The 13,367-nt window shown below is 32.1% G+C and overlaps 2 protein-coding genes across 6 annotated transcripts in view; one reads left to right on the forward strand and one right to left on the reverse strand.

The window, feature by feature from the left end:
• Positions 1–1,653, reverse strand: part of LOC132755480 (mitotic apparatus protein p62-like) — a 30,048-nt gene extending 28,395 nt beyond the window's left edge. For all 5 annotated transcript variants that reach the window (XM_060746359.1, XM_060746358.1, XM_060746357.1 and 2 more), the window contains exon 1: positions 1,497–1,653. In XM_060746359.1, coding sequence (XP_060602342.1) covers positions 1,497–1,527 — 31 coding nt within the window. In that variant the 5' untranslated portion in view covers positions 1,528–1,653. The remainder of the gene's footprint in view (positions 1–1,496) is intronic.
• A 215-nt stretch (positions 1,654–1,868) lies between these two features.
• Positions 1,869–11,741, forward strand: LOC132755481 (nucleotide exchange factor SIL1-like). Its single transcript, XM_060746362.1, has 10 exons — positions 1,869–2,028; positions 2,828–3,022; positions 3,912–4,013; positions 4,839–4,955; positions 5,280–5,377; positions 5,992–6,180; positions 8,395–8,519; positions 9,111–9,372; positions 9,841–9,908; positions 10,468–11,741. Exons 2-10 carry the CDS (start codon positions 2,872–2,874, stop codon positions 10,748–10,750), a joined length of 1,395 nt encoding a protein of 464 aa, XP_060602345.1. The 5' UTR covers positions 1,869–2,028; positions 2,828–2,871; the 3' UTR covers positions 10,751–11,741.
• Positions 11,742–13,367: the final 1,626 nt, after the last annotated feature.

Consider the following 13,367-nt stretch of genomic DNA (forward strand, 5'->3'; position numbering starts at 1 on the left):
GCATAGCATCATATAAAAAATCAAAAATGTCTATTGTCTTGCCTTTCAAGCTTTATTCAAAAGTTTATGTTCTTTTCTTTCAATTTCATGCCCAATCATAAACAAAAACTCTCAAACAATGTACTTATCAATTTAAAATAAAATAAAAACATCAATCTAATTTTTTTTGTCTATTGGCTAAACGCGTATCTGTCTATTAGTAAGGCGCTTTACTGATTGACAGAAAAATATATTCAAACATGCGGACCGTGCATTTCGTTAAATAATATTCTGTTACAATTTTCTGACTCAGTTAAACGATTGAATATGAATCAGATTTCTCGCACTGTATGGCGGCCATTTGTTTATCAGCTGTATAAGGAATTTAACTACACGAGAAGATTTAATCATGATTTTTTGGATATGACAGTTTAATTATTTTGTTTAGAGGTATTTATTTTTTAGTTTTGTTCATATATAGGTCAAATGTTAACACATGCTGTCTTAATTGTTTTTTCGTTCCGCACGATTTTCTGGTGGAACGTGCTATGGGCAATTTCGATTTGACGTTGCTTTGCCCAGAAACAAAAATATCTCAAAGAGCAGTCATATTCTTGGAAAGCCCAAACCGTTTTTCTGCACAATGTCTTCTAAGTTTGAGCTAATATTTCTGACAAAAAGTTTTTAATTTCTTTTTTTTGATTCAAAAGATAGATCTACTGAGTGGGCACAAAATTTTGAAACTCCTACAAAATGACAAAGTGTGACCTTGACTTGTGAAAATTAAAACCTGCACTGTCACAATGTCTCATTATGGCAGAGACATAGATAACAGAGATAGGCAACTTCCTAACCAGTTAAAATATCACGTGTGCCTGCTTAACTTAAAACTTGTAGCAGGTAAAACTTATTAACCAGGTATCTAAATCAGGAAAAAAATACATTTCTGAAAGCTCATGCAATTGTCTATGGCTGCAGGTAAAAATATTTATACATGTAGTTCCCATTTAAATAAATGATAATCAAATTTTAAAAAGAACTACTTATTAATTTTTGTTACAAAACTATTCATATGACATAGAAACTGGCTTGGTGGGTATGTTCTGCTATGTTTTTCTAAGTGAGAGGCATGGAAAGGTACCAATATTTTAACATGCAGCAATAGATAAAAGATTTACCTTTCAAAAGGTATGTAATATTAAAGGATCAAATGTCCATCCATTAAGTTTTATTTGCTACAAAATGCCTAATTTTTCACTTTTTATAGGCATAAATGATATTTCAATGAGCTGCTCTGTTATCTATGTCTCTGATTATGGTTAACATTTCTGCCAAGCAGTTTCAATTTCCTTACACAGGTTGACCAGACACAAAATTTCTAACAGTCTCCATGTGCATAATTAAATACCCTGAAATTTCACGTGTACTACCACGAAGAAATGTGTTCATTCACACATGTGAAAATGGTAGAAATAATTTTATTGCTAATTAATGTGCTGAACTATTTAAAGGCCTACCCCAGAAGTATTCTTGTGCTGCCTCTACCATGTTTTCGAGCCGTTACTGTCACGTTCGTCCTACTCCTATGTCTCCTAAGCAAATGGCCAATATCTATAATATTTTGCTTTATCATTACATGTGGCATGATTTGCACGAGAAAAGCGAGATTTATACCAAATTTTCCCGCGTTTTTAACAGCGTTCTAGTTTGCTGAATATTTGTTTTATTTTCATTGGATTAAAAATGAATAAAATGTAAATGAAATAAATACTATATAATCTCGATAAATAACCATTAATTTAATTAGATATATAATATAATTCAATTACATCTGGTTTATTTCTTTATTTATTAAACTAAATAATTTTAATTTTAACCAATCAATCGGCTGAGATTCCGTTTGTTTACATTTGAGAGCTGACGTGGGCTTACCCGGCGAGTACACATCAACATTGAATTAATTCTGATGCAAGTTTTTAATATATATGGTCGTAAATCATTAAACCTGGTAATGGAATGAATCTGCTGGAAATATATTTTGAAAGTTAGGTAAGACCTTCTCTTAGATAGAGACCATTATACTAAATACTTATTTGTCATGAGTTTTCGCGTGATTTTTAAAAATATGACATGTCTTTTTTATACAGGAATAACCTTTCACATTTGTTAAATGAAATTTCAAATTGTAGTTGACGACAAAATTTTCAATTACCTAATAAATGAGTAACAAACACTTTACTTTGTGAACTTTTAATTAAATGAATTAAGTCATGAAATTGAGAATAATCACAGGGACCCAGCACAGTGTTTCTTTGAATTTGTTTTATCGACTTATTGCGGTTTGGTACTATGACATGGTTTGAAATTGCATTTTTACTCGTAGAAAATCAAGTGGGAACAGGTTACACGGTTGTGTCCGACCTAGCAAAAATACGATATTCTATCCGAAATATCAGTTTGTTGTTCAAAAACGGTGTAAGTCAGGGACAGTTATGTTATTGTCAATGTCTAGGATGTCATTTAGCTGCAATTTGATATATAGCTTTATATGATTGACGTAAAAATGACTTTGCAATTTTGACTTATACTGGACTAGTGGCATTCGGCCGATTTGGCAAGTTCAACCCCTTGCCTATATATTATATATACAGTATATATTTTTTTCTAGAATTACTTTTTTACACTATCCCAACACTGTGCTGGGTCCCTGTAAGAATAATAAATACTTTTTGGCTTTGTCATATGATGAGGATATTCTGTCAACTTATGGTCAGTGGATACAAAGTTATTGTATAACTACATGATTGTACATATTATTGTATTTCATTACTTTATTTTTCTTTTTCAGTTGTAATTGGTGGATGTCATCTGAAATTGAACAACTTCTCGGGCATGTCAAAAAGAATATTCCATCTTGTTCAAGCAATGAACACAGTAACTGTTATCAGTTTTGTGATATTTTGTCTACATGTATGCAGCCATCACGGTCTTGCTGAGAGTGAAAATGCAGCACTAACTATTGTTCAACAGGAAGATGATAATGGTAAGATGATTTGTTTGATTGTATATCAGTATTCAGTTGTCACTTCAAATGAAATAAGGACTTTGCCTGTCTTCTTAATACTTAAGTAATCCCCCTCCTGCACACGCTTCTTTACCAAAGACTGAAGCAGCCCTTCACTATACTGGAAGATTAGAAAAAGAATAATCATGAAAATATTTCTTTATGAAACTCTCAGATTGTGTTATAAATTATGAGCAAAAATACTGTCAACATGCTTAGCTGAAAAAGAAAGAGCATCAGATTTACAATTCTGGTGCTGCTAGTTTAATTCTCAGGAGAAGGAAAATACTCTGTCACAATTGACAATGTGATCTCAGTCTTTGAGTCTAATGGTCATTTATCTCTCACCTGGGATTAGTAGTTGGTCATTTGTAGAAAAATTGATCATTACTGGTTAATTATCCAGAAAAGCCAGTTTGGTGGACAAACCACCATGATATAACCAAAAAATGTGTTAAAGTCTGCCTTAAAACTACACAAAACAAACAGTATGCAAAAATTGTCTAAAACCACTGGATTAAATGAAATGGGAAAGAGTAAGCATGTAAAAATTAAAACTACTAGTTTTACTGATGAAAAGGGGAAATTGGTAGTTATAGTTTATACAAATGTATACATTTTTATGCAAATTGGTAACCAGTTGATTTGTGCATCATGGAACATTGTATATAAAGGCAGGCTGTATAGATCTATCTTACAGTCAGGAGTGGATCAGCATTTTGGTGATATTTTTGTAAGAGTATTAAAGTCAAAGTGTTCAAGTCATTGTGAAAGTTCTCAGAAATTAACATTTTTTTACTTTTGAATAGATTCACAACAACTTATATGCCTGTTTTAGGCTGTTTTATATTTATTATTTATTCTCCAGGAGTCACTGTAGAGGAGGAAAAAGGGGAAGATCACCAGATAAAGTGGTTTCTAATGATGACCCTTTCCATTCCTACACATGAATGGCAAGCTGTTAAAGAAGGTAAGACCACAAATAATGCATGCCATACATTGCATTAATCCACAAATTACACTGAGGGTAAAGTTACATAAATGGCTATGTCTGATAAATGGTTGAATTATTGCCATTGTTGTTTTGTCAGTGTTGTTATATTTATCTGGTCCTTCAAATTAAGTGTTGAAAATTGAATACCACTCGAGCGATGCTAGGGGTCATGAGGGATATTGTACTTCTTCAGTATTCGTGTTGTACAGACTCAGTCAAACCAAGTCTGCAATATTCATGTAATTTTTGATGTTTTTTAATACTTCAGTGCGTTCACCCTTTTTCCAGATTTTTGCGTTAAATGTCAAAGGTCCTTTTGTGCTCAAAATTTGGATATGAAAATTAACAGTTGTATGTAGGTACTAGCGAAAAATTTAACATTTAAGATACACATTATTTAACCTAAGATATGCTTTCATGTAACAAAAATTAAAGATTAAAAATCAGGCAATAACAGTCATTGAGTGATGGATTGCTGATAAATTTGTCTTAACCACAGTTTGGTGAAGCCTGACACTCAATACCCATGTACACACCTTCAAGGTTAAAGTTGCGGTTTTTTGTCAATGTTAAAAATATAGGTTTCTGCTTGATATAACTTTCATAATCCTGATGGATTTATGTCAAAATATTTGGCAGATATCTTCACTTGGGTCAAAGAGTGTGTTATATGCTACATCCAGGTCAATATTATACTTGGAGTTCAAAATGTCATATAGCTGTGGTATTTGTGTACTATGGACACTTTTCTAGTTCAAGAATTGCTTTATTTGATGTACATTTTTTTATTGACATTAAAAGGTCAGGCAATCCCAGCTGGACTTCATGTGCGTATGAACTTAGAGACAGGGTCAAGAGAGGCTAAGTTGATGGACGGGGAAAATGAATTCAAGTACTGGCAAGATGGTGATAGGCAAGGTAAAAAGTCACACCTACTTTTATGATTATTTTCTTATTTATAGCATCAATTATAACTACTTAAATCATACACCAAAGATATAAATGATAAATAAAAATCTCTTATGTCTGAATCAGCTGTAGATTTTGAATATTAAAACTTAATTTTTTTCACTGAACACAAAATTCTACATTCTGCTATTGTTTTACTATCAAGCACTGAGAAAAGTCAAGCATGCTATCCTACTAACAGCTCTTGTTCTGTATCACATCTATGAAAAAAACAACATGAGATAAGATATGATAATTATGATGACGATGCATATATTAATTTCTCACTTGTAGGAATGATGAATATGGATAAGAAACAGTTTTCATTGGAAGAGTTAAAGAGAGCATTAAAAGATTTCAAAACAACTGAACTAGATGACACAGATTTACAGGTATACTTTACAAGCTTGCAGCATAAAATAAATATGTTGAGTTTGTATATAATGTACTCATTAAAACAATACCTTTGTCAGCAAAATACCTTGACACATGAATACAATAAAAATCTCTTGGTTAGTTATATGTTAGATGGCTGGAAAAATACATCAGAAAGGTGAAGCCAGCTGTCAGAAATAATGAGCTAATGTTGTTACACAAAGATTAAATGTGATGATGAATTTTTGGCAAGTTATTCTGATTTAAAATACAGCTTTTGATTAGCTGACCTCAGATTAGTCATATAACAGATACAGGGTAGCCAAAATGTGATTGATATAGGTAACATTTGTAGCAATTTAAAAATCCTGAGCAAAGGAGAACTTTGTTGATTAAGTAGTTTCTTTTCTGAGTACTTTATATTGAATTGTCAGAAATCTGATCAGATTTATCATTTTGTATTTTATGATAGAAAAGTCACTAAAAGTGAAAAGTAGAATAAGTAATTTAAAAATTGTATACAGAATTGTTGGATAATTCGTGATCAGACACAACTTTTATTGCTTTTCTATGTCTCAGCAATTAAGAAATATTGTATATTAATTTTTTTTTTCATTTTTCTAATATAAAGCGCGAAGCTGAAGTGAAAAAGAAGTTCAAAACATATGAGGAACTCAAAAAAGATTTCAATGACATAAACATGGATATTAAAACTGACGGGGAAATCATTGAAGATATGATTGGAAAGTTAAGAGACAAAGATCTTGAGAGAGATAATCTGTTGACCACCTTAACAGACCTCGAGTACTATCTTCATCAGGTAAATACTTTAACAGTAGTTTACAGTGTTCAATCTAGAACAAATTCCCAGGGGGCCCTTCGGGCCCATCAACTTTTCAAAAGGGGGTCATTTGAGAAAAAAGGGGGCCCACACTTAAAAGAACATCAAATTCAAATAACGTATTGTATCTTTTAAGTTACTTGTTCACGTACCGTATATAGACCAAAAACGGTTGCAAAATTCCAAAAACAATCCACTCACTAAAAAAATGACATTATTTTGACTTTTTTTGAGAGTTCTGTTAGCGTTGATAATGGCTCAATTTTAAGAACTGATTGGTAAAGAAACGATGACATAATGTTCAAAGAAACATATGAATCTTATTTTAATGTCACCAGGGATATTTGATAATAATGTTCAGTTTTTTAATCAGCGCCCGATAAAAGAAAATCATATTTCCCAATTAGCTTTGTTGATGAAGAATATAAACTTACAATAGTCGCTAAAAACATTTACCCTTCTCAATATATCCAAGCTAAAAACAAAGTGTCAACAGGTGCCAAGACAATGTATATTGACATACCGGTACCTTTGATCTTTTGTCAGGGCAGCAGTTCTTACGTCACGCTTAAGATGTCTGTATTGATTAATGATATGCACACTGTTTTAGCGCCAACCAGCCAAAGACCAATCAAACTTTATTTACTCAATTGTCAGACACTCCCTAGCCAATCGTGTTTGAATAGCTCCATCTTTAAGACTTTTTTAATTGGATGAAGGCATGTTCGTAATAATTTATATACACTTCTCTATAATTAACTCGCACTTTTCACAAATATACATGTATAGTTGTTTTTTTTCCTGTGGAAAGTTATAACAAATTTATTTGTTTTGACCGTGAAAAAACTATAACTACACGCACGTATTGGATTATCTGTTACGATTTGTTTTGTTTATAAAAACTGTGACTCAAAAGTAAGTAATAGTTACTGTATGAAGAACAAGAAGAGAACAGAACAGATACTTTATTAAGATTTGTACATAGTACATCATTTATAATACAATATTTTTTACAAGCATAACGTCAATATAATGGTAATTGCAATCAAGGCTACATAGTATTAACAGACCCCGGCCGAGAGAGCGTAGCGATCAAGGTTTAAAAAGGGTTACCGAGTGCGGTAAATCTTACCAACATGCTCTTGTTTTTCTATACAAACTTCAGTTTTGAATTCAGTATTTATTAATATTATTCACAAGAAACTTTTTATGTACTTAATCAGGTTTAAGAAAGCATTCTGTCATTTAGGGCATTTACTATGAGTGCGCCCATCGGGCCCACAGTTGAATTTGTTTTGCGCCGGCGGTCTTTTCAGGGGGTCAATGGCGCAATGGCGCACTCTAGATTGAACACTGGTTTATAATAATAATAAAGCCTTTATTTGAAGCGGCTACACAGTTGCAACAAAGGTAATCTACCCTATTGTCCTCATAAAATGTACACATTAATAATTATTTACAATCATACAATTATGAATGACATGAAATATTATGCAGAAACATTAGCATAGATATTTTGATATTGTAAAAACTGATTAATATAGTGCACAAAAAATATACACTAAAAAGTATTACAATGTCAAGACGAAACAAAATTACATATAAATCTTTATGTGCTTCAGTTAACAGCAAAAACTTGGTATTCATTTACTTTTAATATTAAAGTTTCTGGTTATTGATGATACAGTATGTTGTATTAATTAAACCAGGATAAAATTCAGAAAGAATGTTTGTTTTGTTGGCTTTTAACTAGTTTATCGGCATTTCCATACACATTTTTTAGTTGTCTTTACAATAGTAAGGCTATCGTATTCATCAGGGTAACACTCATTACAGATTTGCATGCAATATTATATCTCATTAACAAGTTATAATAATTGCTGGTAACTTCACAATTTATACATGTATTTATTTACCGCCTCCGTGGTCGAGGGGTTAGAGTCGATGACTTCTAATCCAGTTACCTCTCTGGCGTGGGTTCGATCCCCGGGAGATGCTTTGGTAGTTTAGCGCAGAGAAAGGTAGTCTAGTACTGGTGTAACTCTCCAGGAACGATGGTTAGGAAACTACCCAACTATATGACTGAAATACTGTTGGGAAAAGGCGTAAAATCAAAACAAACAAACAAACATGTATTTATTTACTAGATGTATATGAAGGATGTCGTATTATCTGTTTTCATATGGATTTCAGATAGACAATGCAGTTTTATTCAAAGACATGGGAGGAATTCCATATATACTTAAGATCATGAACATGACGCAGGATGAAGAGTTACAGATGGAGGCTGCAATGGTCCTAGGTGCTGCCACCTCTAGGTAACTTTAAATATAAATTTCCTTAAGACTTATTGTGCTGGTTATGTGACAAATAACTAAAACATACTTGTTTATGCTTGATCGAGAAATAAGTTTTTCAAACTTATATAAATATATTTTAAGTGTGCTTCCAGAAAGTAACTGGTACTGGTGTCATATGAGGAAAAAAGGTTATAATGTGAGGACTTGGACCTATGATCTTTAGATTGAGAGGGAGACATGTTAACCATGTGGTCACTGTTTGTCTGTTATTTATGAATAATTGTACTACATTATTTCCATATCATTTATTATGCTGATTTTGGAACATATGGCTTATATAGAAAATTATCAGCATTGAAAGTATTGTAACATATTATGCCAATTATTACACATACAAATATCTTGGTTATTATTAACTTAAATTTATCTAACAGATCTTGTCTTCTTACTTTAATCTTACTATCAAGCTGTGCTGTCTACAGAAAGTGTTTGTTGTATTTTGACATCATTAAGATAGTGAATGTTCAAAACTGAGAAATTTTTTATACATATTCAAAAGGTTAACGGTTATTCTCTGATGTATAACTCCTCTCATTTCACCGATTTCAGTAATCCTAAAGTGCAGATAGGGGCCCTAGAAGAAGGAGCACTCCAGCTTTTAATCCGCCTCGTCTCCATCCACTCCTCAACAGGGCTTCGTAGAAAGGTCATGTTCTGTATATCAACACTGTGTCGTCACTTTCCTTTTGCTCAGAAAAGGTTTTTAGAGCTTGGAGGTTTAAGTGCAATTGGGAAAGTATTTGAAGAATCTGGCACAGAGAAACTGAGAATTAAAGTGGTGGCATTTTTAAATGATTTACTTGTGGAAAAAGTAAGTCTTCATTTGTTTTATTCTAGCCACAATATGTCTTGAAGATTTATTATTTTTATTATTGAGGAAGTACTATTTATGGGTTTATAAAAGTGTGTGGTTTTAGGGATAATGATAATGTTAAAAGTTTTACTTCTCTGAGAGTTAAATTTCAATATTTATGCCAATTAATCTAAGTTACATTTGTAGGTGGTTTCAAGAACTCCGCTGAATATGTGAATGGAATATTTTTGCACTAAATTTGGAAAGGTATAGATATAAGGGAATAAAAACAAAACTGTAATTGAATGGCAAACTTTACTCATTCTGGTCATTTATCATAAAGACTTTCCTAGCCTTACCCTGGTAGCATGCAAGTTTTGTTAATGGCATTCAGGGTTAGTACTATTTTATTTAATGTAAATAAGCCTTTTAGGCCTAGCATATATTAAAGCTGATATCCTACATACATGTATGTTTATTTTTCAGAAAGTTACAGAGGAAAACTTAAACTTAGATAAATCTTCTGATCTTGAGAAGTTAAAGCAATATAATAGGTAAGAATTCTAATTTTCTACTTTATTAAAGTTACCATGTTTGATAATCTAAATAGACTTTTCCATTTCTTAATCTGGACAAAACCGTTCATCCTTTTTTTGGGAACATTTCAAGGTAAGTATTGACTGAATAGCAAACAGTGGAGACCATGATTAGATGGCAGGTATGCTGGCTGATCTTGGTGTGCACTGTTTGCATGGGTAGATTCAGTTCCCATCAGCTGGCTTAGGGTTTATAACAATACAATGTTCATTGGTGTTCAACTTGTTCGGCCATTGACTGTTTGTTTGGTTTTACATTAAGTTACAGATAATTTTTTTTTAGTTCAAATTAGACATAGAACTAAATTCTTTGTTATTTGGAAGCCTGTCACCTATCCCAAGAATTTAATAGGAAGTCATGTATCTTTCTGTACAATAAAATCAAGAAAGTTCAAATAATATGTTTAAAAAGGTTTTGAAGTGATAAAATAAACAGTATTGAAAAAGAAACAAGTTTAGGGTATTTAAAATATGTCAATTAATGTTTCAAATATGTTTTTATGTTGAATTATTTTAGTGTGCCCTTGTTAGAATCAATGAAGGAGCAAGGATGGTGTGAGAAAATTCCAACTCTTCTACAAGTATCAGATCATGACAGTCGTGAACATGTGCTTAATGCCATGAAAACACTTGTGAACTCTTGTCGGAATAACTTCATACAAACTAGCATTACTTTACACAGTCTTAGAACAGAATATATTGAGCTAGCACTAGAGGAAGATGACGGTGATTACTTTAGTAATATGGTTACTTTGATTGATAGTTTGATACAAGACATAAAGAGGAAAGAGGAACTGTGATAGATTTAAAATAGAATCTGGAACAAAAATATGTATTGAAAAACATTGTAATAGTAGAATGATCTTATAGAAAGACTTGCTGTCAGTTGAGACTTATTTGATACTTCATAATATGTCTTGAGTGCTCAGCAGTGTAAGGTGAGAAATGTAAGCTTCAAGAGCAAAATGGTTTAAAACATTTGCCATACATTTGAAGCCCTATGCAGAGATGGTCATGTCAGAAGGGAATACAAGCAAAGTTACACTTAAAAGAGTTCAGAACTGTTAAGTGTAAGGGACAGGGAAAAGTGGAAAAATCAAGTGACACAAAATCATACCTTTAAAAAGAACCCTACTTGTTGATAGCTTGTAAAATGGGTGAAGGGACTGTTAGTATGAAACAGCTAGATCTGTTGGATGTTGTGGTGTTGTAAATGAGAATCACTATTCCCTCACAACCAACAGTTGAAGTCAGCAGGAAACATAGGATGTCTTCTTGAATTTTTGCATTTTAAAAAGTAAAACTGTGACTTGAAATTGTGACTTTATTGTCAACAACAAAAATTCGAAATGTATAATATATCATTTGCCAAATCTAACTCCATCTGGTCTTACTTTACTACATGTATGACTATATTTATTTTGATTTGAAATAAAAAAAAAAGTGTTAACATTTTAACAGTTGTGATGTTTATAATTTTTGAATGAAATTTATTTATACTTTAAGTTATTGATTACATAATCAATTATATCAACAATTCAAATTGCACATGAACATGTCAGCTGTGTTATTCTTAAAGGCCCATTTAGCTCCACAAATGATTTATTTATTACCCTGAAAACTTATTTATTTTTTGGTGTTCTGTCATAGTTTCCAAAAAGACACTCATAGGCCTATATGGCCTATGGTGAACCATCTTTTGTTATTTTTCTATTTGGCATCTACTACACTATTTGTGATAAAGTATTTTGTATGGAATTCTAAATACCACTTTGACTCTTTTTTTTTAATATGATAAATTATTTTAACATTCAGTTTTATTTTCTTCAGATGATAAGCATCTAACATGCACTAAATCCATTATTAAAACAGTATAAAATACATGCATCTCCTTTCTAAAGAAAGAAATACACTGTTCATTTCTGAGGCATAATGTACCCTTAACTTACTATTTTGTTCTAGGTTTGTTGTTGTTGTTTAAGCAATAACAAACATGTTTTGTCTTGTGACGAGGACTTTATTAATACATGCATTGTCTGTATGCTATTTGATTTTTACTTGCATTAAACTGGGAAAAATGTTAATAATTATACAAAAGAAATAAAATTGTTGATTCATTTATGACTTTCTCTTATGTTTTTTTTTTTCTTTCTGATCATAACTAATAATAGCACAGCTTTCTCCTTGAACTAAGATCAAAACATAGAGGTGAAACATTTACCATTATAATATCTAATCAGACAGCACTGAGCACTGTGAAGTGCAGTCTGGGTGTACACTGGATAAAAGGGTCTTATAATATTTTCTTGCATATCAGACAGGATTATCTACCGTTTTCACTGGTGCTAGAAAACACCCCCATGTAAGACAAGTTGCGTGTGTTAAATGACGTCATTGACTCGCGCCTTTTATGAATGAATCGCGTTCTTAGGATGACGTCATTTTTCCGTTATGATGAAGTTGTATGTTCATACGCTACTATAAGAAAAAAGTGCGTAATGAAAATATCAGTTTTCATAATTTCTGTTCCGAAAATAATTGACATGCAATATGCAAGAAAAAGAATCAAACACTTGCTGTCGGTGCAGATGGGAATATCTAGCTCTCGGGTAACTGTTTAGGGGAAACTCGGCAGCCTCGTTACCGCTGTAAACAGTTATCCTCAAGGTAGATATTCCGGTATGTACCGGCAGCCGGTGTTAGATTCTTATAGTCTGAGGTGTTAAAGCCGCACACTTCCAGATGAACCAAATTTTTTCAAGAAAATTAGATTTGAGAAAAAAAAGTACAGAGATTTTAAGAAAAGTACAAAAAGATTTAAGGTAAAGGGAATAATTTCAATGTTATATGTGATTTATGACTAATTTTGCAGTATTTTCCACCATGTTTCTTCTGTGTTAAGGGCTATTTATACATATTTGACTTCTTTTTGGTAATTTACATGGGTTGTAAGTGCTGTTTGCAATGTGATCATTATTTTCTTTGTTCACTTCACAATAATTTACTTTTAAATATATTTTTATGAAAAATAGCAAGAATTTGGAGGTGTGCTGATATTAAAACATTAAGTGAAATAGTGTAACCTCTGTTGTGCAGCCCACTGTAGTAACCTCTATCTACAGTGACCTCAAAAACTTAGATTTAACTCTAAATTAAACCTCTGTAGAACAACATCATTCAACAACAATCAAAATCTTTATTTAAAGTTTATCTGCAGAGGTTGTGGGAGATTGATTCCTTGAGAAAATGTTGATGGGAGATTTAAGTCCTGTTCTGGTTCTTCCTTACAGAGTAGCTAAATCACACTGGTCCATTGGTTGTACAAGACAGTAAAATATATTATTAGTGAAAAAGAACTATTGCTTGGCACAACAATACCTGCATAATGTGCTTAGATAAATTAACTATACCACAGTA

This window comes from Ruditapes philippinarum, unplaced genomic scaffold (assembly GCF_026571515.1).
Source record: "Ruditapes philippinarum isolate M1 unplaced genomic scaffold, ASM2657151v2 ctg219_1_1_1_1, whole genome shotgun sequence".
NCBI lineage: Eukaryota > Metazoa > Mollusca > Bivalvia > Venerida > Veneridae > Ruditapes > Ruditapes philippinarum.

Bases quoted from the DNA above. Each gene is read 5' to 3' on its own strand.
- LOC132755481 (XM_060746362.1), top strand. From the start codon at position 2,872: ATGTCAAAAAGAATATTCCATCTTGTTCAAGCAATGAACACAGTAACT. The intron at 3,023-3,911 runs GTAAGATGATTT...TTTATTCTCCAG, and splicing joins TCAACAGGAAGATGATAATG to GAGTCACTGTAGAGGAGGAA. The intron at 5,378-5,991 runs GTATACTTTACA...TCTAATATAAAG, and splicing joins TAGATGACACAGATTTACAG to CGCGAAGCTGAAGTGAAAAA.